The 26,789-nt window shown below is 34.0% G+C and overlaps 1 protein-coding gene across 1 annotated transcript in view; it reads left to right on the top strand.

Annotated features, from left to right (window-relative positions):
- Positions 1-822: 822 nt before the first annotated feature.
- The window catches only part of fuss (SKI family transcriptional corepressor fussel), a 156,913-nt gene continuing 130,946 nt past the window's right edge, over positions 823-26,789 (top strand). The window contains exons 1-2 of the mRNA XM_089595057.1: positions 823-929; positions 1,009-1,243. Of these exons, the coding sequence (XP_089451183.1) occupies positions 823-929; positions 1,009-1,243 (342 nt within the window). The remainder of the gene's footprint in view (positions 930-1,008; positions 1,244-26,789) is intronic.

Genomic DNA, 26,789 nt, shown 5'->3' on the forward strand with positions numbered 1-26,789 from the left:
CTGGACGATGATATATAGATAAGGCCAGGCAACCACATATGGTATGGCAGCACGCCTCATAAGCAAAAAGAACGTGGTGGGCTGACTGATTAAGGATTACTACTACTGAGAAGGCTGCGTGACAGCACTTTTAGTGCACTGCGTGTACTCGCTGGTGATTTAGGGTTCTCTGCTCTAGCTGTCGGATGGCATGCCTGTAGCTTGTCGTGCTATAGTTGCTTAATGTCCTATAGTCATTTTTAGATAACGGACGACGATTAAGCATCTTAAGCATTAGCAGCAACGTCAGTGAGTACAATAACCATCTAATACAATAACTGGCGAGTACAGCAACCAGACGCATGAGTAGCTCAACCCTATGAAAAATGATGGTGCAGAGCTGAGAGCAAAACGGAATGAAGAGATTGAGTGAGTTAAATTTGCAGCAAGTGAGCTTAAAGAAATGCCTGTCGCTATAAGCAAAAAGTATGGAAAAACTGCCAACGTCGTTTAAAGTGGCATTAGAGCTGCCCTTACCTTAACGCAGCCAAGATCACTAAATGGGTTGTCCTCGCTTAAGGAGAGAACTATACTTAATAGTAGGAAAATGTTTTAAAGCCTGACAATAGAGAAAAAAAGAAAAAATCATTTTTGTCACCAGGTACATACAAGGAACACTGCTCTTCAGAAAATAGCATGGGCGAAGCGAAACAAGTGTCCATCAGGGAGCTCTGAAAAATGGCAAAAAACTAAGACCTCAAAAAGAAAGAAACAAATCAATGGCCAGAGTAAAGAAGTTTCTCTTAGTCGCAGAAGTGCCTAGAAAAAAAAAACCATGACACGATGACAAAAGTCCTGTTGAAAGTTAGAGAAGGAAAAACCTTTTCCGGAGTACTTAAGTCGATCAGGGCGGTCCTTAACCCTGAAAAAAAGGAGCAGTGGTCCAGAGTGTTGTTGCTACAAAAAAAGGCGTGTTTTTTAAAGCCGAAAAAGTTAAAGATTTTGATAAATTTACTTACAATGTTTAAGAGTCGGCAGCGGGCCAATAAGCAAAGGTTACCACTGCTTGAAAAGTGACGCCTGCGATTCAAGATTAACACAGTATTGTCGAAAAAAAAATACCAAGAAACCCATTAAAAAGTGTGTTGGAAAATGTTCTTACAACTGGAAAGTTCAGCTGCTCAAACTAAATGCTGTAAGTCAAATTATGGTGCTCAAAACTCTTGACAAAACAGCCAACAAGAAAGTCAATCATGCAGGCTGGGTTAGAATTAGTTGTTTTTTTATTAGTGAATTTCTTACCCTATTTCAAAAAGGCTAGTTATAATAAGGTGTTTTAAATGTCTGGCGTATAGTCACGTATTCATGACTGTCAAGAGGACGACCAATCTAAGCTGTTTTTTAAATGTGGAAGCTGCAACCACGACAAAAAAAATTGCAGTGGTACAGCACGGTGTTTTCCGTGCAGGGCAGGGGACGCAAAACACGGAGCTGGAAGTAGAAGCAGCTTAATCATTAAATAAACGCTAGGAAAAGTCAAGAGGAAAGCCTAAGCAGTGCATAAGTAAAGTGGCTAAGTTGTTTGAAGTAGTAAGAGCTAATGTAGACTCGTGCTACCAAACGTGCACATACTCATCAGCAGGGTGAAGCACCAAGCATTTCATGGCGCTTGCAAGGAATGCAGCCAACAATAGAGAGCTGAGGTGCTGGTACTTAGGGACCCCGAGTCTTCTTGAGGACTCGAGAGGATAGGCACCCCTAACAATTCGTGGCGAGCTTGCTCGCTAATACTATGAGATACGATGATCTTCCTGGTGTCTTTATCCTGAAGTAATGCATAAATACAGTACTCACGAAGTTTAACCATCGTGAGTACTGAACTATTTTTTGTTTGTTTTTTTTTAATTCGTTTTTCAAGTTTTTGTTTAGTAAACTAAATGAATGCAGTACTAACATTTATAGAGCTGCGTTCTTCCTACGGGTCTGGTGACCCCCTTGTTACCTGAGAAATTGTGTTTTTATACTTATGTCATGTTTAAAGAACTTAATTCTTACCTTGTGTCCCATGACCCATTTATCCCTCCTAGTTTGTTGTTCTAATTCTCTTTATATTTTACTCATTTATTTAATTTTTTGTTTTCATTTCTTGTTTAATTTTATTTCATTTAATTTCCTTTTGTTTCATTTTTTTTTTTTATTGCATTTCTTTGTTTTCATATTTAATTTCATGACTTTTTTTTTAATTGTTTTGTATTTCCTTTATTTCATTATTTTGTATTCTTCTATTTATTTTCATTCTTTTGTATTTCCTCTATTTCATTTCTTTGATTATTTTTCTATTTAATCTTATACTTTCCATTCCCTTTTTCTGTTTTTGTTATTTTTTGTCTTTATGTCATATTTTATTCCATTTCAATTCATTATTTTTTTTCATACCTCATTTTTTCCTATTTCATTTCTTTTTTTTTCATATTTAATTTTATTACTTTTTTTTTTTTTTTTTTAAGATGTATTATTTAGAAAACAAATACACAATTTATCATGAATTGAATGTATCATCAGTGAATGCATATTAAAATGGAATATTATAGTTACAAACCACGCGATAAGTACAAGAAACCGAGTTTCTATTGTTGGCAGCGCTCGTAGCAGAGTGGGTTAGGTTCGGGAATCATATGCAGAAGGTCAGAGGGTTCAAATCTCTGAAGTGGAAAGTGTTTTTTTTTTTTTATGAATTGTAAAAGAAGGAATTTCTAAGTGAAAGAAAAATTATTGTGAGAACATAAAATTGAAATTTGTTAAAAAATTAATTGCTTGGGAGTATCAGGGGGAATGGTGGGCAAAGGTGTGCAGAAGAGTAACACGGCACGGTTGGCAGATATACATATATAGTGGGGGAAGCGGAAGTGTGTAGAGAACAGTAGGTAAGGGGGACGGGGGAACTTGATAGGAAGAGACTTTGGGTAAACCACTTCCGTTTCAAAAAATTTGTCGGTTTTAAAATTCCAGCCCCCCAACTACGCGACATAAAGAACTTCGTTCTAAAAACTCATACTTCGACTACTATTACTACCTACTACTCCGACAACTGTTACTACTAATACTTCTTGCATAGGTTTGGGTTAGTTTTTCCAAGACGGGCACTTCCCAGGTTGTGGATAGAGGAACTTCCTCGTTCTGGGGGGGGGGGCACTAAGAAGTTGGGCTGGTATTTGTGGAGTGGGTAGATGGTAGAAGCTAGGTCATGTCGTACTATGGGCTTGTACTCTATGCTTGTGTAGGCAGAAGCCTAGAGTTGTTTGCTTTTTTCAGTGTAAATGCAGGGGCCATCGCTCCAAGTGTTTCGTTATTACTATTTCGCGTTTCTGCCGTAGGTGCTACCTGAATGCTTGAAGTGGGACAAGAGAAACTGACTTTGATCGTATGTAGAAGAAAATGATTATTTCAACATTTTTATCAGATACAGGCATTTCACTACTACTAAACAACACAGGTTTATTAGCGGGTGGTATTAGATAATGGTTGACATGATCTCTTTTTGGCTGGCGTGGGAGCCTTAGCAGTGAAACAACCTGGGTAATAAGGCTTAGGTCATGCTTGGTAACACATCTTATATAATTGTACTTCTTATGAACAAATATTTCACAGTAGGATAATTGATCTAGTATAAGTACTACTATGGCAACCTTATGGTGATGCATTTTGGACTATTTTGATACAAGTCTGTTTTTTTAGGTTTTTAAGATTTTTGGCTCCAGTCAAGATGTGTTTACCTGTTTCTTATCTCTTTTAAGTACTGGTAATATGCGTACACAATTATTGACTACACACAAACACTTTTTATCACCTTTGATACAACACCAGCACAGACTTTGCTGGTGGAATCGAGAAAAAGGTGCGACTCCAGATCAGCGAATGGTGCCTATCTTTGGCAATGCAGAGCACTGCTGAGCTGGTTTGAACTATGTTTGCCACTTTATTCTAAAAAAAAGTATAGTGCTGACCATTACCAGTCAGTATTGTACAAAAAGATTTCATTATGGGAAACGTTGATGTAGAACCAGTATTCAAGGTAGTAATCTTTTCGAAGGGAGTTTTTGACAGTTTTAAACTTGTAAAAGTTCGGGTGACTGTCACAGAACACACACATTCGGGGTTGGGGGGGGGGTCAGAAATACACGTTTTTACTATAAAGGCTTATGAAACGTTAGATAGCCCTCATCAGAAACTCGTTAGTAAACAGACGCAAAATTAGCTTGCCTCCATCAAAAGAAATGGTGTAGAACAAAGATCAAGACGAAAGAAAAAGATAAGTTAGATTTTATCTGAGAAGAAAAGAATTCAGCATGTTTAAAGTTTAAAGCTGTTTTTAAGTTCCTGGAATCAGAGACAATTATATTTCCTTATTATATAACATTTCGGCTGTATATTCATATTTTACACGATACAAGACGGAAAAACAATAAACTTGTTGTTGAGAGAATATTGGGCACTATTACATATTAGTGTTGTATATCGTGATCATGTGTCGAGGGCCCCAAATTTTGAAAATGAATTTCTTTATATAAGACTCTACAAAGCAAGAAAACCCTATATTTAAAACACAATATTAATTTGACTATGATGATGTGTTTCTTTCACATGACTTTTATGTGTGGTAAATGATACTAATTCTAAGTAAGTATCTTTTTAAATTAAGAGAAGAAAACACAAGATAATACGTAAGTAAAATTTCTAGTGAACATAATAAGTCATTATTTTTTCTTCAAAAAACTCTGACCTCACAGTCTGAAAAAACAACTTGATTATTGACTTTCTTAAGAGAGACGATAACACTTTCAATGTACAGTTTTTTAATACCTGTAAATAAACTGATGGATGAATAGATAAAAATCGAGATAGTCTACTAGACGTCTTATCATTTGCTACTTAGGGATTGAGGGTACTTATATTTACTAGAAAAAAATCTTAAACTAAAAAAAAACCTCACTTTATTAGACTAAAACATGTGTTAAATCTTTTAAAGTCATATTTCTCTGTGCCACGTGTAGCATCTTAGCAGTACACGGTCATATTAAGAACTACAGACCTTACATGTTTTAGAACAGTAGGTTTCCTCCAAAATCTACATCTTTTCGGGGGGGTCCTTAAACTGGAGGGCGCTTGTTTGAAATGTGGGCACACAAAACTATCAAAAACTCCAATAGTGAAAAATATATAAATGGTACGTTAACTTTATTCAGTAATTAAACCGATCTTTATTGATTAATCGTTTCTTTGTAGTTAAAGTAATATAATGCTAATTATCAAAACTGTAATAAGTAGGGCCATTTTTTATACAACGTTGACAATTATGTATCTGGTAAGTCAATGTCCACAATAGTCTGATAGTTAAAGTATGACAAAGTGATAAACAGACAAGTTTCCTCTATCTGCAAGAACATCATTTTAATTGCTTATAAATATAGTCTTATTTTTGGAAAACAATTTTTCTGAACCACGGTATTGGCTCTTATTATTGTAAATTAATGTAGTTATAAAAATTTATCACACTCTCATTTTCATTTTGGTTTGTAACCCCTATCCTATTTGTGTGATTAAAGAAAAACCGTGAAAGCAAACTTGTTTGTGATAAAAGTCTTCATCGATTCAGTTTCATTATAAAAAAATTGGTCTTGTTACGTTTCATCCTAATAGTAAATAATACTCTTTGTTTAAATCAATCTGCATATATTTATAGTTTTTTTTATTTATTGATAGAAATTATTAAAAATTTCGCATTCAATAACTATTGTTGGTATCTTTAACCAAGCAGACTTTTTTTTCGTTTGTTTTAAAAAGGGACCTTACAACCTAATTGTTAATTTAAAAACTCATTGGCCATTAAAAAGAGTAAGAAAATAGTGAGATTTCAAATTACAACGGCTTTTTATTAAAGCTGTAAAAATGTTTTAGTTCCAAAAAAAAAAAACTTTTAAATTTTACGTAGTTTTCTAACAATAAAATATTAGTATCTTATAACCAAATAACTACTTTTAACTCCATCAATTTGTGTATATAGATCCACAATCAGTCGTTTAAAAAAGTAAATAATTTTATACGTATTTTTAAAAAAAGGTGATTTTCGTACAATATTCCTATCAAATATGATAAATAAATTAGTAATATTTACGATTGATTAATAAATTAATAATGAATTCACAATTCTTTGTATTTTTGATAAAACTTTATTAGAGTTTTGGGTCAAACTTTTTTCGTCTTTTGTGCAAACAAATTTTTATATTATATAATTTAACTAACGGACTATGACTACGTTGAATAGACATCTGAGAATAAATAATGCATCGAAAACTAAGCGCGTGTCACTTTAAACTGTTAATTCAGAGCTGACATGTCTTTTTAATACGCAGTTGTAAAGGTTGTTTTCCGTATGTAATAATGGAAGTGTCGTACAGTTAAGAAGACCGTCTTAGTAAAAAAAAATATATGTTTGTATATGACAGTCTTATGTATTTGATAAATAAATTGAGAATGAATAAGAGAACAAAAAAAATCAAGTACGTGTAAGAGTTAGAAGCACCTTAACGCTTCTACGTTAAATAGTTTTTTAGAGTATTTCTTATTTAATACGTATAATATAAATCTTATCCATGTATTACAAAATCTAAATAAATAATATTTAGTAAGGAGTTTTATTATGTTTAACGATGCATTACATACTTATTTAATACAAATTGATTTTGGTTTAATTGAAATATTTGCGAAAAAGCAATTCAATTTTCTGACCTTTTACTGGAACTCAAAGCACTGTCACAAAATAATACTCAAATTGTAGGTTAGAGGACGTTCCGAATATTGTATAGATCAAAGCATAGTCATTGTGAGGCCACTATCCTATGTCTGCAGAAAAAACTGGGGATGTCGTATTGCGTCAAAGAAAGTTTCCCCACCCTTTCTCATTTTTATTTGTGCAGAAAATTTACACGTTGCATTGTGTAAAGATATTGAGTGTACACGTGTGTATGTAAGAGTATATACATGTTAATGCGGTACGAGAGTGATTCAGTGACTTCATCAGGTTCAATACTTTTATTACGGTACGCGACCAATTATTCGGAGAATTGAGTTGAAATGTTTTTGAAACCTTATAGAAAAAAGTAGGAGGACGAAGTAAGAGGGATAAGAAAGGGTAGGGATTACTAACCCTGAAAGCTAGTCCAAAAGCTTAAAACTATTTCGCATTTGCAAGCATGAATCCTGTCGATCAGGAAAACCTATTAAAATTTTCGTAAGAGAAATTCTAAAAAAAACTAAGTCTGGAACGGCTCAGTGTATTCCCTAAGGTTAAACCTAGTTCTTTAAGACATCAGCACCGAATTCCCAGACACCTAAGCTTTTTAAAAATAATAAAATGATCAACAAACGTTTTTAGTTACGTAGCACACGTACACAACACAACGGCTTACGAAATCAAATTTAAATTTGTATCATAGCTGACGAGATGACAGTAAATGCAAGTCAATTGTTAAAATATATATGTCATCTTATTTAAATCCTCTGGATTTTTTTGTCATCTGGTAAGACATACGTATGAGATTTCTGTGTATTTAGAATAAATAAACAGCAATGAGAATTACGATCAAAAAGAATAAGTTTTTTTTTTTTATGAGATCCATAAATTATTGGCGAAAAAGGTAATGTAGCAGAATAAATTATCACTTGTAATTAAGTAAGATATAAGAATAACATGTAAAAAACTGGTTTATAAATATTACAAATGAACTTTCGTTTCCACTTCTTATTTTTAAAACAACACTTGCTGTGATGCTTTTTTTGGTAACGTTTGCCTTATTCACTTTCATGATTCATACATTACCAGTTGGTAACTTTAACTGTTATAATGGGCACCAAATAGTAATACTACTGCCTGAACACTACCTTTATCTGAAGTCCTGGTGCAGCGTACCGTATATCTCGGACGCTGATAACGTGAATAGGACTACTCGCCGTACATCTAAATTGGAAGTTTGATGACCAAGGGGGCCTTTGAATAGTTTATGTTTTAAAGTACACTGATTATAGAGAAAATAAAAATATATTGAAAAATTAATTGGCTCGTGTTAAAATTGTATTTAACAGTTTATCTTAGTAATATCTTGTAAATTATGGCAGACACTAAAGAAATAGAGATACTGAGGTTTTCAGCTAACAATTTTCTACTTATAAAGAATCTTACTTCCCTTTAACATGCAAAAAGGTTTCATAAAAAAAATCAGTAACGGTATGAAGAGTATGTATAGCAGTGAAAGAAGAGAGGCAAGAGAAGAGACAGTAGCCAACCAGGCACTGTTAAATTGAATCTCTCTTTTTTTATCTTACGGGAAACGCTTCACATTTTACCAAACTCTAAAACAAATTCTTAACAGTTAAAGAACAAGTATCTGCGGAAAAATTTTTTTTACTTTTTATCAAGATTGCCTACTTATTAGGCAACTTTGATTTAATATATATCTTTTCCTTTTCCTTAATAATAAAATGAGTTAAATAAGTTTCTTTCCACTCCATGTAATAAATTAAAAAAGATAAACTAGTAGTTCTTAATTCGCACAATACTAAATATAGTATTGAAACACTAGTACACTTTTATTGAATGTTAATGTTTCATGGAAGAGTAAAAATGCTCCAGAGTTTTTTGTAAAGTGAGTATATTTTGCGTAAGTCATTGTTATAATCAACCCAAAGTTTGCTTCGGCTTTTTCAAATTATTACTGATTATTTCAAAAGCTGTCACGTTTTAAAAAAGAAGTTTTTAAAAAGCGTGTTGAAGTATTTTATAAACATAAAAAAAATAATTTTCATATCTTAAGGAGATTGACTCAGTTTTGAACTTAAATATGTGCAGAGCTTCGAAAATGTATAAAAAATAGTTATGTTAAGTTTCAACAACTCTGGGTGCTTATGAAACGATAAGGTAATGAAACAAATTTTGTGATTTTCACATGCGTTCTTACAGAGATTGCCAAAGGTCACTCTTATAATAAAAAATTATAATACAATTAACCGTCAGATTTAAACAAAACCATTGCCAACAGTTAATTAACATCTGCATTTTTATTATGTAAAACAATCACATCAATAAAGTCCTTGTAAAAATAGTTATTAGTGAATAATCTGGAGTGTTAATACAACTCAATTTTAAATTACGGGACATACGCACGCTTTTTTCACCTAGAAAAGACACAAAGTTGGACCTCTCTCTTGCATTTCTTCAAAAGTAATCAACCTCCTCAAGTTACAAAAAAAGATAACAAAGCCCAAAATTTAAGTGTTTAAAAATAATACTCTTAGTATTTCTAATTTAACGAAAATCTAGTAAGTTGTAGTCTTCAGTATACTTAACGATATGCCACTAGTCCGATCCAAAAATTAGTAACCAGTGACCAGTAACTTGTTCTAAAAGTGTTCAATGGATGTTTTAACTATTTATAATCTTAGTCCTACCAAGAAAATCGCTATGAAATCTAATGGAATTGATATATACAGGCAATGTATGTAATTTCTTGAAAGTTAAGGTTCTTAACTAAATCAATGAGAAGGTTTTTTTTTAAATTCATTTATAGTTCCTTTATTTATTTTAATTCTGCTTATAAGGTTTTGCAACCTTATAAATTAAGAAAAAAAAAAAAATTGTTTGCATAGGGCAAAGAAGCCACGATGTAGCTATAGATTACTGGTAATGCTCTTAACATATATCTCATTTTTCGGATTCAGTTATTTCTTCTCCAGCAGGCTTGTATTCATTTACTGTTCACTTAAACTCAGTGAAAAACTCTTGAACGTTTTCAAAGTTTTAACTTAGCTTGATGTATTTTTTTTTAATCAATCATTTGTAGTGCTGTGAAATTAGTTACATAGTTTTGTTTAATTTTTGCATTATGTCATACGCCGTCTTGCTTCCTTTTATGTATTCAGGTTGGCTTTTCAAAACACTCTTGCTTTAGTACTTTCTTTTTTATTTTCTTAAAACTGTTTTTTAAATATTTCATGTCCCTGTCCACTCTTAATTTTTCTTGTTTTCTAGCTATTTTGTCTTTTTAGCTTTTGCACTCAGTTTTCATTTCTGGATTACTTGTTACTTAGTTACATACTTTGTCTTTACCACTGGATTAGCACTTGTATTATCTGTGCTTTCTTGCATATAATTCCTTCAATTTTTTTGAGCTGGATTAATACTTATACCTGGATCTTGCCCTAAGTTGATTTTTATGGACCACCGAAGAAGTGCGTAAAAAATTAAAAAAAAAAAATGAAGTTCCAACCTCAGACTGCTATCATGTTGGGAACAATAAATGGTAGCGATTTAAGAGTAATTACATATATCAAAAAATGGGTTATTATCTACTTTACTTTGTCACCTTAATGACTAAAGAGAGATCGCTTACGACAAGAGCTGTGGCTTGATTGACTGTATCGCTTGGCGCTGTGTGTACTATTCGTGGTTGTCAATGCTGTTTAAATCCAATTTGATTTTAGTAAAAGCCTGAAGTACGTTCTCATAATGAAGGTGATCATAGATTTAAAGATTATTAGCATAGAGTTTGTATTTGCAATATTTAATGACAATCAGCAGATCATTGATAAAGATCATAAAAAAAGTGCTCCGAGTTTACTACCTTGAGGCATAACAGTTGTCGGTTTCATCAAATCTGACACTGTTTGTCATCTTTAAAAATGACTTGCTTGTGGTTGCAGAGATAGTTGTGAAACCATTTAACAGTAAGGTCATCACAGTTAATTGTGCGAAGTTCTTGCAATAAAAGCGTGTGAAAAACAGTATCAAAAGATTTACTATGACTAAATAGCACTCAGACAGTTGATTGTTTATTATTTATGGCTAAGTGCATATCCTCTAGATGTATAGCATGGTTTTTTATGGACTGTGTCCTTTGTGGGAGCCAGTTTGATGCTGATTAACAAGATTACAAGACTCAAGATAATTAAATAACTAATCGTGCACAAGGCGCTCAGTGACTTCAGAAGGTTCAAAAAGTTTTGATATTGGACATGCATCAGATGAAGAAATTAGGATTTTGACTTTAGCAAGAGATATAATAAATATCTTTTTCCATTGAAAAGGGGCATAAGCATTAATAAAAGACCTATTTACATGAGTAACTAGGGTTTAAATGAGCAGGTTAGACGACAAGCAAGTCATTGTGGTAAAGATACCGTCACTGCCTGCCAAGTTTCAGTTGCATTTCAAGAGTGCATATCTGACATTATTGTTAGTTATCCAACGACGAGAAGAGACCTGTTTATTGTAATCAATGGGGATGCTAAGTGTCTGAAGTAAATTGGTATCGGTTGTGAAAAACTCTGATCAAGTAGCCTTAACAGAAAACTAGTCACTAAGCTTGTTCATAAGAAATTTATTTTTAGATGTGTCAATACCATTTTGAGTTTTGCGGCAGAGTTCTTTAAATACTTTCAAATCAGCCAGTGTATGAATTTAGTTGCACGCTTGTAGGCCACGTTACGAGCTTCCATATGTTTACGTATTCACAAAGTTATTCGTAGTTTGAAAGAAGGTTTAACATTAACTGGCTAAAGAGTAGCAACTAAGTCAAGCAAAGAGATTAGAGCGTTACTGAAATCAGTAAGAAGCTAATATAATTGTTTATTAGTCGAGTACAGGTCATATTTACTTAGTATGACAGATTGTGCTTCGCTTAGATTTGTGGTATTTATTCTATGCATATGTCAAAACGTAGCATACGTTAGTACATATACTGGAAGATTTATAAATTTCTAACATCTTTGGATTTTAAAGTTCTATACCCGTTCACTTGAGCGGAGAATTTTGGTACGATTGCCTGGTATTGTTATTGCGCTGGCGTGGGAGTCGATAGCGGCACTAACCATTTGGTGGGAGACACACACACTTACACCATGATTATCGATTATGAAACAAATAATAAATGTGTTGAATTTTAAAAAGTCTCTTATTATTTGTGTGTCTCCCCGCCCTGGTACCCTTTTGAATTTTCAACTCTTGCACACTTCCCGTGCTAGTTAACTGGCTCTCTCTCGCATCGGCGATCGAATCGACAGGACGCTCCCGAGAAGTTGTCGCTGCTCGACCTGCACGTCTCGCCGTAGACGATACTTTTTGCATTGCTGCGCTTTTCTTAAACTGCTGTGACAATTGAATCTTATATTTTTCGCTGTTGTTTGCCAGGCAATCATTGCTCAAAACTCCGCTCTAGCAAGTTGTCGTAAGTCACCTCTTTCATTTTGCAACTAAAATTTGGTTGATCGTTTTTGCAATGATTCTGTGTTAAATTAAATACTGAAGCCTTTTCGAATACTTTGATTTTCTTAAGTAGTCTTTAAACAATCATTACCTTCGTTTATCATTGTTATTATTATTATCAGCTTATTATAAGTCCTTTGAATAAATATTAATCTTTTTATTTCATCTTAATTTAAAGTTCAGTCATATTTATTTCTCCGTTGATTTTCGCATATACCTAAAAGTTATTTAATCATGTTGCTCGAACTGTAAAATTAAATCGAAAGATAATTATTATTTGAAGGAATATTTTTCCTTGTATCATTTTAATTTTGTCCTTGATGTGTTGGTTTGTTTCTTGGATTGGCTCTTATCTACTCAAGAGAACACGCATCATAAACAATACATATATACGTGTTATATATGGCAAAACATTGAGCAAATTGGCAGCCAGTACTTTTTTTTTCATAAAAGGTCCATTCACCTCAAAGTTGATTATTGTATAGTACTTGAGTTCCAATTTTTCCGCCATTGCCACTGTTTCTGTTAGCTGGGCTTTTCTCGTGACTCGAGAAAATTTGAAAGCCTCGAATTAAAAAGCCCACGTAAGAAATCTGACTTTGTCGGTTGAATTGAAAAAAAAGTCGCTACGTGAAATTCTTAAAAACCTTGCGTCGAGAATTGACGCTAAAAAAAAGGATATAACTGCACTTAACGACAACAAATAAAAAGACTCGTCAAAATGCTTAATGAATTTCCATTTAATACAATCATTTATTAACCAAAAAATTCTGAATTTTTTTAAAACAATTTAAAATTTAAGAAAAGACTGCAAAAAAAAATACAATTTAAAAGAAAAAACAACTCAAATCTAATGAAATACGCGATGTCTTCAACGAGGTGACGATTTGTGAGTCATTCTGTAGAAGAATGCTGCAATGCAATGCGCCTTGATTGCTAAGGACTTATCGCCGAAAAAAAACGAGCAATTATACTTTTCGGAAAGAAACAACGACGGGAGGCTAGATTCTCTGTGCATTGCTTTGAAAAGGCACGACTCCGGCACCAAGGCTTAAAAATGTTGCCGGTGATCTACTTGTACGAAGGAGGGACTGCTGCTTGTAGCGTCTGATCACTTCAACATTTGACAGGAAAGAGCCTTTAAGGTAGTGCTTGTGCTGGGTGCCTCTGCCTAACTATGTAATTATGTGTAAGGGGGGGGGGAGCCTACGCACCGAGAGTCAGTTACTCTTTCTGTTCATACGCAGGTGTCCCTGCTTAAAATCAGAAGTCCTCCGTCCTTTTCACACTAAAGGGCTAGCTCGACATAAAGAAGCTAGCCTAATAGATTCACTCTTAAGTGAACATATCGCCCGCCTTAACGCAACGCGTCAAGAAAAAAAAAACTATGTTGAATTTGTGAAAGAAAAGCCTAATCAGTGAGTAGGAGCTGTCCCTAGGTCACTTAGTGTGTCTAAGTACCTTTACATTCGCATTAAAAAATATCGGAATTAAAGCTACTAACAATCGAAGTATTATTAAATCATAGCAAACTTACTGGCTCGAGGGACATATGCCACTAAAATGACCTTTTCTAAAACAATTTAGGCATAGTTTGTACTTTTCGCAAAACTCTAAGTACTCAGAAGGCGTCTTAGAGTTAAATTCTCGACAACGCTGTAACCAATGCGTTCCTTTACAAAGATTGCACGAAGTGCCTGATTTCGAATCTGTAGATTCGGCAGTCTGTGCGTTGTTGGTGGTTACGTGGTTCGAAGTCCAAGAAGCTAAACTGATAGCTCGCTTGCTGTTTAAATCGCAAGCGTCGTATCGGTTGTGGCACCTGCTTGCTAAAGCGTTTCAATACGCCTTTCTAAAAATATTAGTAACGCGTCATAAGTCGAATACCCCTCGACTGTGCTCTGAGAAACCTCTCACGCTTCTCGAGAGCCTAAGTTGAGCTTTCTAACGATGCAATTCGCAATCCAATTTTCGTACTGGTCGACGGGACAATTAAGGTCCAAAAGCACGCAAACAGCTTCCTTGGTTTGGTCTATTAAATCGTTCAAGTCTGGAGCGCTGCGCACTTTGACCGGTGATAGCTACATTAAATTTTTAAGTGTATTGAAAAGACGAATTCGTGGATTATTATTGTACCGTCAGGTAAGCTTGTCCCATGCTACGTCAAAATTTGATTCTATTACGTCAAAGCCTTTAAAACTTTGCGGTGCTTGACCTTGAACAGCATTAAGTAGGTAGTGCAGCTGTTCAACACGTGGAATATCGGCTTTATTTCTTATTAGTGAAAAAAAGCGTTGTTTAAAACTTTTCCATTTTCCTTGTTTGCCGGAGAACGTGGGCTAAGAAATGCTTCAAAGAGTTAAACGCGAAGCAGTGGCATTAAAATTTTGCATGATAGGCTGTGGAGGAATTGGGTCTTGATGCGAGTGCGGATTCAGCTCCGCGAGTTTTCCGCGTAATTTCGCGCGTGCCCTTGAATATTCCACTACAGCGGTAGTGTAAAGATCGTCTTGAAAATGAGGACTATTTTGCAGTTCTTTATCAAATGTGAGCAGATCGTCATAACGTATTTCATACTTTGTCCAATATCCTTCGAGCAGCTCTAAACGCGTAGATATATATTCGGCAGTTTGCGCCTCTGCACCTACTTTGTCTGTGGAATTGACATTAATGTTAATGATCTTCTTGTGAGTAGTGAGTTGAGATTTTAAAATCTCCTCCATAACAAAGAACTCAAATATACGGAGAGAAAAAGAAAAGCCAAAGGCGAAATCTAAAACTCAAGGTAAAGGCGAGTAAGTGTTAGCACACGCGAGTATGTTGTAAAGAGTGGCAGCAATATTATATTTATGCTAGGTATTGCCTTACCATGCTTGTCACCTCTCCCCCCGAGCGCTCTGTCTTGTCCATAGGCCAAAGATTGCAGGCCTGCAAGATATGAGCTGAGTGGAGTGATGAAGAAGTGGCGAAAAGGGATGAGCTTGGCAGCAGATGCAAAGAATCGCACAAAGCGGATGCGAAAAATCGCACAAAGCAGAGACAATGATAGCTCTCATCGTGCTTTCCAAGTTGTCTTTCCTTCTTTCTCTCTCTTTCGATGATGAGCAAGTGTTTGGTTTCGTGCTTATAGACAAGGTTCGTGACGTCACGACATTGCTTGAAGGTCATCGAAGTACAGCGGCAATGTTGTTTCCTCAAAACAAGATTAACCTTTAGCTCTGCTATCAAATGTTTGTGTTAGCTGGGCTTTTCTCGTGACTCGAGAAAATTCGAAAGCCTCGAATTGATTAGCCCAAATGAAAAATTCCACTGTGCCACTTAAACAGTTACTTCTATAAAAAAACTTGTTACTTTCCATCCATCGGACCCACAGTGACTGATGTAAATTTTATGCCATGGCCATTTTTTAAACGCCAATGTAACTTGTTATAGCGAAGCTACATCGTAAAAACATTTCAAATCTCCATAAATCATGAGATTTCTCAACTTAAACAAGGTTGGTGGTCGGTATTGATTTGTCACAAAAGTAGATGTAGTTAATTTTCTCTAACATAGTGACTTAGTAAGCTGTGTTAATGTATATTTGAAAAATTATAACACTCGTTTTCTACCAATTAAGATAAACAAGTATTTGGAGCATTTAGTTTTGTGCCATACATAAGTGCAGATAGGTTTATAGGTTTATGCATGTAGATGATTAAAGCTTGCCTATACGGTAATTTGTAACGTTGCGGAATGCCTTACGACAATGTGTTGATAGATTTTAAAATCTGTTAGTTTTTTTTGTGACACCATAATTTAATTAGGTACTTTAAATTTCTTTGTCAAATGGTTCTAGTACATTCACACTGACTGAAACTACTGTCTATACTCTCAGCGATTATCTGAACTTAGTCATTGTGATTGTTTGCAAGAAAACTCTATGAGCATGGAAATGCTAAGAACTAAAACATTAAACAAATTAAAATAGGATGAGGTTCTATTTACTATATTTAAATACCTCATAATTCACAAATCGCCTCCTCACTACTTAAAGAAGTACTCCTTATCTATTTTCACTACTAGCACTGCAGATAGAAATTAGTGACAGTGTGATGTGTGATCACCTCTAATTTGCAATTTATGGCCAATTTTTCCAGCTGTTTTTACTTATAACCCAAATGAAAATTATCATCACACTTTCATCACTAAATAAACAATAAAAAAATCAAAGTATTATAAAAAATTTGCATATACGATGTGAAGAATCACGGCCCTTTTTCCAAAACACACTTTACAGAAATACGCTTGGAAAAGCTTGTATAAGAAACTAGCAGCCCCCCGTCTCGGCTTCGCCCGAGACTTACTAAATAAAACACCGTAGTGTGTTGACATGTAATGTAAAACATTTTCAGTGTGAAATTTTACACATATTCCTAATACATCTCAGAACAAAAATCTTCTTATTAAAAACATATTTTTTCAGAATCCATATAGTTCATTTTGTCAAATAATAAGGTGTAAAAATTCAAAAAAAATAATTATTCTGAAAAGTACCGTGCGTTCTTTATGCCATAAAATAATCGGTGGCTATAAGAAGCCATTGATTTACAGTTTCTCCCGTGTAATTCACGAAAATGGTATTTTTTAAAGCTATTAAGATTTTAAACCCCAAAAAATTTATATTAAAAAAAATTTTTTTTACTCATATCTCACAACTTTATTATCAGAGCATTAAAGTCCTAGACCTTAAACCCTACATTTTAATTGCCACAAAAACACAAATACATTTTCTACTCATTAAAAAATCTGAAGTAGGATCTTTAAAGATTTCAGAGATTGCTGTGAGGGTACAATGAAAAGCTGATCTCTCACGTAATGGACTCCTTAGTTGTCGATTTTGACGCTGCTGTTTCAATCTCGATAAATTTTCTGCATCAGTTTCTTGACGCCTAAGTAAAATTGTATTTATTAGATACACTTGAAGTTTTTCTTCCAATTCACCCTCTTGCGACTTTTAGCATGCTTAAAATTTTTGTGACCCCTAAAAGCTGTTTTCTGTCAACTTTGTTAAGTTCTAATATATTTGTTGGCAAGGTAGTTCAACGTCCGATGGCCCTAAAAAAGATCAGTAAGCTTCTTAAGTTAACTCTTTCTTGACTGCAGTTAACAGCAATTGTGACTGCCTGGATACCTCAGGGTGATCTTCTCTGGCTTGCTGTTGAAGAACCAGACTGATTGGGAGAAAAATTATAAAGTCCGAAGCTTTGGGGCTAGTTGTAGTGCTCTTTTTCAATGTCTCCTGGTATAACGTCAAAGATGTTGGTGTCTAAAGCACCTCTGTTATTTGCAGATTCAGTTGTTTTGGTGATCTAAGATGGGGAGATTGGTTAGTCATACTTGTCCAGTGGAGGCTGTCCCGTTGGCTCAAGTTTTTTTTCCTTTATAACTATTATAGGTTTGCCCAACGCAGACCTTGGAGAGGATTAGTGATTCCTGGTTGAATGCTTAGAGTGGAGAGGGTAGTATAGGGTCGTCGGTCACCGGGTTTTCCAGCCTTGCGAAGAACAACTCCGCAGGTGATGTGTGCTAGTGAATGGCTGACTTGGTTTAATAGTGCCCGTCTTTAGTTAATATAGTCTTTTAGTCAACGAATCGCTTCTGGAAATGGTAGTAAAAATGTATTTGTTGCCAAGGTAGTTTACACTTAGGTGGATCCTAAAAAGAACCAATGAAATTGATGGTTAAGTAGGGAACGTAAATACTTATAATGGCCCTAAAAAGCGCCAGTGGTAAAACTTCCAGGCTATTCTTTATTATTATTCCTGATGATGAAGAGCTGGCAGTAAGCACGTTGGGGACGCGATGACCAAGAAGGTACAGGTAGCACGTGTGGCTTCTCGTGCCCCTAAGAGCTGTTTTCTCTTGCTTACATCTGTAGCCACAAATTCTCTAACTGCACCAGGTGGGATGGTGGGACTGCCACATAAGTCTGAAAAGTTGGTGCAGATTGTGCTCTGGCTAGATATGTCTCCTGGTATTGTGGCAGAGACGGCATCGGTTAAAATTAATTTTTTTTCTTTGATCGCACTTGTCAAGATTCAGGGTGAATGGACATCTAGGTCCCTTTACCCCTCACAAAAGAGTGTCGTCCGTAACTGGGATACTTAGCTGCAAGACTATCATCAGCATTCTCTATACAGTTCGTTGAACTGCTGAAGCTCGACTACATTGTTATCGAGACGCTTCAGCCTATTATAACCACACTTATTTAATTATGTTGCAGGTAGCTTCGATTTTATGTCGACGCCACCTAGCGGATTTTACTGAACTAAAGTGAAAAGCTGGCGTATTTTTTCAAAACTTTGAGCTCATTTATTGCTATTGTTATTAAATTCTTTAAGATTAAAACTATACTAAAACCATCTAGGAAGTATTATTAATCAGTGTGCAAAATTTCAGCAAAATCGGTTTAGTAGTTTTTGCGGTTAGCGATTACAACGGTTTTAGCGACTTTGCTCTATATATCAGTAAGAAAATACGTATACATGTACATACATACGTAAGGAACTCACTTGTATATTGTGTTATTAGAAGTTTTTTAACGTTATAAATATCTATCAGCAGTTGTTATCAAAGAGATGGTAAATACAATATGATGGTACGTAACTCTCAATATCTTTATGTTTGCCACATAATGTTATGGGGTAGAGTGAAGCTGTCAATTTATGGCCTTATACAATAGAGAATAATACTTTGAACTTGTTGCGTTACTCTTAATACTTTTATACTGCTCTTTTGTCATGTATATGTAAATATACACCAAAATATACTAAAACTATAACAAAATAATAACATTGATGGCATGGCACAGACAATTCTCATTGTGGTGCAGATGATACAGCTCTCTGGAGACACGACCTTCTATTACATTTTTTATAATTAACAAAACTGTCGTAAGTGGGGTAAAATATTCATTTGTTGCATAATTTGTAAATCCATTTATAACACATAAACATCAAATTGTAATAGACCTTTTCTGCTAACAACTGTACACCTTAACTGACACCATGCTACTAAAATGTATTTTTGATCTAAGTCTTCAGACACCATCTATGAGTATCCTGAATGAATAACTATATTTAAATTAATTACGTTATAACTTAGAAGTTTAAAATACGTACTATTATGTGCTATTAGTAGAATTGTAAGTTGTTATAAATAATAGTGATAAAAATTTTTAATTTTACAAGAAATTGTTATGTACAAGTCTGTGAAGTCTTTCATTCATACAATTATTTGAATCTATAGGTTTTATAGTGCCGTTCAAGACAAAAATCAATTTCTCAAACTTAATAATTACAAACTATGAAAAAAGCTACATTTACTTTTTTTATTTTAGAGGCCATGTCTAAACATTACATAATTCAATGCATTAATTTTTTTTTAAAGTAACATTTGAGATTATGCACACTGGCACACTATTTTATGATCATGAAATGTTACCTTTCTGTCCTGGTTGACAACGAATTGCATTAAATTTTAACTTGATTGATTCCTTACACTACCAGTTTAAGGGCTGTTTTCGTAATATTGGATTGATACAGCTAGATAGTTTGTTATTTATAATAATTCGTTATTAACAATACACTCTGGCCAATGTTTTGGTAACAAAATTACAATAATTGAGTATTTTCAGCGTATAATGTAACTGTGGAAAAGATAGAGGGAGATTAATTAATCTTTAGAGCAAGACTTTTCGTATATCGCTATCAAAAGTCGTTCAACTGCCAAGACCAATATCACCAATGTTACGGAAAAGAGAAAAGAAAGATTGGTAGTTTTTACTAATTTTTATAGATACTATGTACAAAAAATTTGTAGCCCATGTACTTGCTTAAAAAAATCAGGTATTTCAGATGAATCAGTAACATGTAGACAGAAAAGTCTAAGATGGCCACCTACTTAGACTATTGAATGCAATGAGCAATTGCATATGATGTTGACAGACAGAGCCAAGTCAGTAGAAGAAGCTGCTAATAATCGGCTTATAAGCTGCAGAACGTTAAAACAGTCATTAACCAAGAAACTGCCTCCTCTTTTCAAAATACCAGTAGTATACGCAGTAAGAATAGTATGTGTGTAGAATTAAGTAATACAGTGAGGTTCTGCTGGATTTAAATAATCAATGTGGAATTATATCTAAAGTGTTAGCCAAGCTTTTAAATATAGTAGTCAGTGCAGAATATATTTCTATGATGGAATGAACATTCACTATTCCAAGTATTGAACAGTGGATTTGCGTACAGAAAAAGAAAGAAATTTCTTAAAGTCTGTTTATTCAATTTCTTGAGAATATTCAAAGTATGTATGTATGAGATACTGTGCTATTAAAAGTGGGGTCTGTGAGTATAAATTTTTATTTTTTTCAAACAAGTCAGAAACACAGCAACTTTCATACATGCTGCTTTTCTTACTGAAATGTTGGTGTCTGCAATTAGCTCCATAGTCAAAATTTTTTATGGAGATAATAATATGTTAGTGTAGAATATATTTCCATGGACTGCATCAAAGTATTATTTTAATTTAAACACTGTCCAATATAACTCACTTAGTTTTGCACATCCTACTATGAACTATCAATTTTTTAATAAGTCATTTAAGAAAGCTCTCATATTATAAACCAGTTTCTAATCACATAGTTAAAATCAATAATATTAGAGACGAAAATACTTCAAGAATTTATGCTGAATTTGTGTTGCCTAGTAATCTTATAAATAACCCTTATAGTAAAACACCCTAAACGGAACATCTTCTTTTGAGGTTGTGATCTTTTAAATCAATGTTTCAAATAAAAAGTCAAGAGACTGTATTGTTCAAAGTTTATGGAATAAACGTATTCTAATGTTGATAACAAGTGTATGTATAATGCACGTACTTTGCATGTAAGATGCAGTCTCTACTTATATTAATAAGTGGTTTTATCGAATAAATGACTTGAAACTAGTAGCATGTCAGTACGTTCATAAATTAGAAGTAATAGTAAAATGATGCTAGTCATCATTTCGACTATTCATCTCTTAGAACGTTGTTTATATTTTTAAAAACTTAAGCATAGTTACTTGCATTTTACTTCTTATATTGAGATAAAATATAAAAAAAGTTTTATTCTTATAAAAAAAAAATTTTTAAAACTGATTGTTTGCCACGAGAAAGCTTTTCTACGGTATGGAATACTCACTATTAAAAATTTTTGTTAATAATTAATGCATAAGACTGTGTTCAGACTAATAGCTTTAGTACATCTAAAGCAGTTTGAAATAGAATGAAAGCTATAAAAAACAAGTAGTCTGAAAAAATACCAACGGTTAAATATGTCACGTCTAGTGACGTCTACCCACTGTTGGTAAAAATACTATATGGTGTTCGTCACCTAGCTACCGCACCTATAAATCGATACCAACGTGCGCTCTGTCGATCGTATGCTCTCCAGCCATTTCTGCTCCCTGACCCTACCTCCACCAAATTCAACAGCTAGCTTATGCCTGCAGATGCACCTTTTTTCCAAGAATATGTTAATCAAATTTACCTTCACTCCTTGACTCACCAACAGTCTTACCCCCGATTATCGATCCAATTTAGCGTTTAAATAAAACCGCACTCTGCAAGCTCGCTCTTTTTCCTGGAATATCTGTCGATCAACAAACAAGTAGCTGGCTTTGACTACAGCAAGTTATATTATTAAACTTCTGATTGTCTAAATTATCCTACTTACATTTGTGATTCAATAAAGTCAGTTTTGTTGATCATAATTCAATTAAGCTTCTCCTTTCTTACAATAGATTACCAGCTCAACAAGCAATTCACTTCACTGGCCAACCCAGGAGAGCTGTCAGCTGCTAATCATCTATTACTCGTAAAGGTACTGGTAAATTACTTTATATACTCTTATTTCATTACAAACACTGCTAAACGCAAACGCATTTGCTGTCCACGCGCTGAACAATGAATTCGAATTCTCGCGCGCTAAAGTAACGTCGAAGAGCCACGACGTTACTCGTCCTAAAAAAAAAAGAAAAGAAAAAACCATTACCTTTTACATATTTAAAACAGATAACCGCAAGGCTGACACACTCAAAATTATTTAACTGCAAGAAGACAACCGACTTAATCGGATTGTGTAACTTATTTACAAATGAGAGAAAAACCTTACCAAGAGTATAAATCTCACTTAGGCTCTGAAAATCAAAAAATTAATGGCATCCTTAGCTGAAATAATTGACACGAAAATTTTCACAAGCGTCTGTCAAGATGAATTATTGATTAATGTCGTAGAAGGTTTACTTACTAAAAATATAATTTGAAATAATAACAGCCATTCAGAAAAAAGAAGCCATCGCCAACTTCAACCAAGAAGCTAGTAAACTTTTAACAGATGACATAGAAATTACTGAAAGTTTTTCCAAACTAGACCTCAATACGTCACTTAATCCATATATGAGAGCATCACAGTTCACATACCCTAATAAAACCAATTATGAATCATGATTTTCACTAGGCAATAATATAATTAATTTAACTGAAAACAAAAAGTCACTAACACTTCAAGCACCGGCACACTTTCAAAAATTATTGAAACACCTAAAAATCACAATTCCAACAATTTTACTCACAATTATCACTCTAATTTTTTAAAAAAGCTCTCATCAAGCACTCCTCTCTAAACTATGAATAGCTTGTATAACATAAATAATTTAACTTTGGCACCCATTCGTAATCTTTCTATAAAAGACGCGGTCAAAATGATACATATATATATAATAGGTCAAACATCCCACTCTTAACCTTTTTAGACGGCTGCAGAAAAGCATGCAATTTAATTCCAAAAATAAACAAACCCAATTTAGAAAAATCAATTAAAATGCGACTATTGAGAGAACTATTACTCTGCACCAAATATAAAATTTTCGACACCTTTGAAGAAATAGCAATATTTTTACAAACATTTTTTGATCCATAAAAACATGGCATCAAATGATGTGCGAGCTAGCGGCGTTAAAACAAAAATTAGAAGAGAACGTCCCCTTTTCTAATAAAGTTAAAGGCACCACCACAAAATTAATTGAAGTGACTCTCCGTGACAGTTAAGTACATCAGGAATTTTATGCACAACTAGAACAGGAGAAAGATAAATATTTCATGAGAGGTTTACACTGGAAAATAAAAGCACATATGGGCCACGCGAACAACCAAGAAACTGCCGCAACTTAAGCGATAGAAATTGAGAGAGACTTTGCATGTTACAAAGCCAAACATGTATAAAAAAATGTAAAAATCATAACTAATAGACACAGTGAATATGCACAAATAAACTTTATCCAAACTCCAGAAAAATGCCAAATTTGTGAAAGACTAGGGCACACAGCAAGCAATTCCTGGTATCGCTCTTATACTAGTAAAGCCAACACTTATTAAGCCACGCCTATGTACTTTTCCACGTTATCCATTACTGAACGTCATTCTAGCCACTTCCCTCTACTGTTATACACTCAGTCCCAAAAAAAGGGCGGGTCATGGAGTCAACCATCCCATAATAATCCTGCACCTACATGTCAATCTAACAATTATATACCAAACCAATACACTCAGCAATAAACTTCAAATTTCATTAATAATGATCAAAACAATCAAAAAACGTGCATCTATTGCAAAAAATTAAGCCACTGAAAAAGTGAATGTAAAGAAAATGCCTACAACAATAAAATCAAACAAGAGACATCGTAAAACGACTCAAGTTTCTTCCAGAGGAGAAGTTTGAAAGAAGTCAGCAATGCAATACTAAAAACTTTTCCAAACAGACAATAGTTAACAAAACCATCTTACTAAACATAAAAGCCCCAACAACTATCGTAGCAATCAAATTTAGAGAAATCAATCAACCCTCATAATTTATTTTCGACACTGGTGCAAAAGCATCACTCTTTAAAGAATCCGTCATTCCAGCCAACATCATGATTTCTCAAGATACAATTTAGCACCTAAAAGGCATAACGAATAGGGAAATTAAAGCCCTAAGGTACATTATTTTCAGCTTTCAAGAATGCTTCTTCGAATTTCACATCATAATAGATTAATTTCCCATAGAAACATACGGCCTCATTGAAAATGAGACATTTTGTACTTATCAAGTACAAATTAATTACTATAAGAATTACTTAAAATAAAAAATTACGTAACATCTTTCAAAACCAGAACAAATAACACACGGCATTTCCAAAAACAGCGTGAAAATTCCATTGCACGCACAAGTATTCCATATAACCTCTTACGCGTTAAAGAAATAGAGCACTCTCACTCAGAACCTTTATAAACTGCACAACCTGATGTATCTAGTAACCAAGAAACAAGAAATCCTGAATTATTAATGATCTCCAAAATCCGAAACCATGGAATTAAAAATGACATTCCAAAAGCCGAAATCTGACATTGTAAGATAAGAAACAATTTTCCAATAACTGAAATTTGAGATTATGAAAAAAAAAAATCCTTCAAAAGCCAAAATACAAAGTCATAAAATAAAAGCAAACATTACAATCACTAAAATCAAACATCAAAAAAACTAAGAATCATTACGACAATCTATATGCACAACATTGGAATACGAATGAAAGTGACAGAAAACAAACTACTTGAAAGCCTCAAAAGTTTATGAAAAATACCTTATGTACAAAAATAAAGGCTGTGACCTCACACAATATTCAAACCTACATATTAAATATCAGCACTATATACCAAGAAGGACTACAAATATTGCAAAAACAGATTAGCACATATTTAAAAGAACAAAACCCTCAGAAAATCATACAAGCAAAAAAACGTGCCATTAATTGCATAAAAAATCTCAAATTACAAATAAAAGAAAGATATGCTCCAAAAATCGAGAATAAAAAAATACTAAGTAAATAATTGATCTTGAACGTAACTTCACGTGAGCAAAAGATTCTAACTTTATCACGTCTCAGGCACATCGATCACAGCAAGCTCACAACCATAAAATAGATAATAGTAGACTATGCCGACAGGTTTTACCTCATAAGTAAAATTTTACCTGCTACGGTACTTATGGAGCTGAACATTTCAACAATAACTAATACCCCCATTAAAGTTAAGACTTTCAGGCAACCTCCTGTTTTGCAAAAAGAAATAAGCAGACAAGTCAGAGAAATGCTTGAGAACAAAGTCATTAAGCTATTCATAAGCCTTTACGCAGGGCCTATTTTCTGCGTGCCAAAAAAGTCAGGACCCAACAGACAAAAATGATACAGAGTCGCAATAGACTTAAGAAAACTCAATGACGTAATAACCAACTATAATCATCTAGTACCGAAAAAAACAGATATTCTTGACAAAACCGAAGCATCTAAATATTTCACAGTCTTTGATTTGTAAGCTGGTTATCACCAAACAAGAATAAGAAAAGAAGACAGACATAAAACTGCCTTTATGTGCGATCTAGAACTTTTTCACTTTAAAAGATGCCCTTTCAGATTAAAAACAAGTGCAACAATATTTTTAGCACTCATAGCTCCCTTAATTTTAAACATCAGCGATGTATTCACTCCCAAGAATTCAATAAACGCTGTAAAATTATTGTTCAATTTTAAAGCAACCAAAAAAAGCAAATTTATTCTTGCAGCCAGAAAAATACGAATTCCTCAAACAAGAGATAAATTATCTCGGTCACATAGTTAGTAAAAAAGAGCTGAAACCTGATTCAGAATAAATGAAAGCAGTTAAGGAATTCCCTCGACTAAAAAATCAAAAAAAAGTCAGACAATTTTTAGAATTAGTAGACTACTACCGTCAATTTATAGAAAACTTTGCCAAGATAGCAACTCTTAAACATACTATTAAAAAAGGATCAGAAAAATGAAGAAACTCAAACAGGATTTAAAATCTTGAGACATGAAATATGCTCTCCTCCAATTTCAATCAACCCCGACATTAGAAAAACGTTTATACTTACAACAGATGCTTTGGGCTACGCTATAGAAGGCGTGCTCTCACAAGGAAAAATTGCAAAAGATAAGCCCATCGCTTTTATATCCGGCACCTTGTCCAAAAGTAAAAGCAACTGCTGTACATTTTCTGAAGCCCTAGCTCTGATACATTGCATAGAGCAATCTAGAGTATACTTGTACGGAAGAAAACGTATATTAGTGACTAGTCATCGATCCCTTATGACTCAATTCGATAAAATATCTATGCTCCAAGGTCACACGCTGCGGACTTAAACTTGCTGATTTTTAATTTGATATAATATACAAACTAGGCTTCGAGAACGTTAACACAGGCGCATTATCTAAAAACCCGATTGACGCTCACATACTTTTACTCACCTGCACAAAAGAAGAGCCGCAACAGCTGCTTAATACCGTATTAAAAGAAACCTAGCAATACGGCTTAACGACACGCCAAAGGCAGGCAAAAGCATCAGCTTTGGCAACGAAGAAGCACT

Source organism: Copidosoma floridanum, unplaced genomic scaffold, assembly GCF_036245765.1.
Source record: "Copidosoma floridanum isolate Cflo_tuat_1 unplaced genomic scaffold, Cflo_Japanese_pri ptg000002l, whole genome shotgun sequence".
Lineage (NCBI taxonomy): Eukaryota > Metazoa > Arthropoda > Insecta > Hymenoptera > Encyrtidae > Copidosoma > Copidosoma floridanum.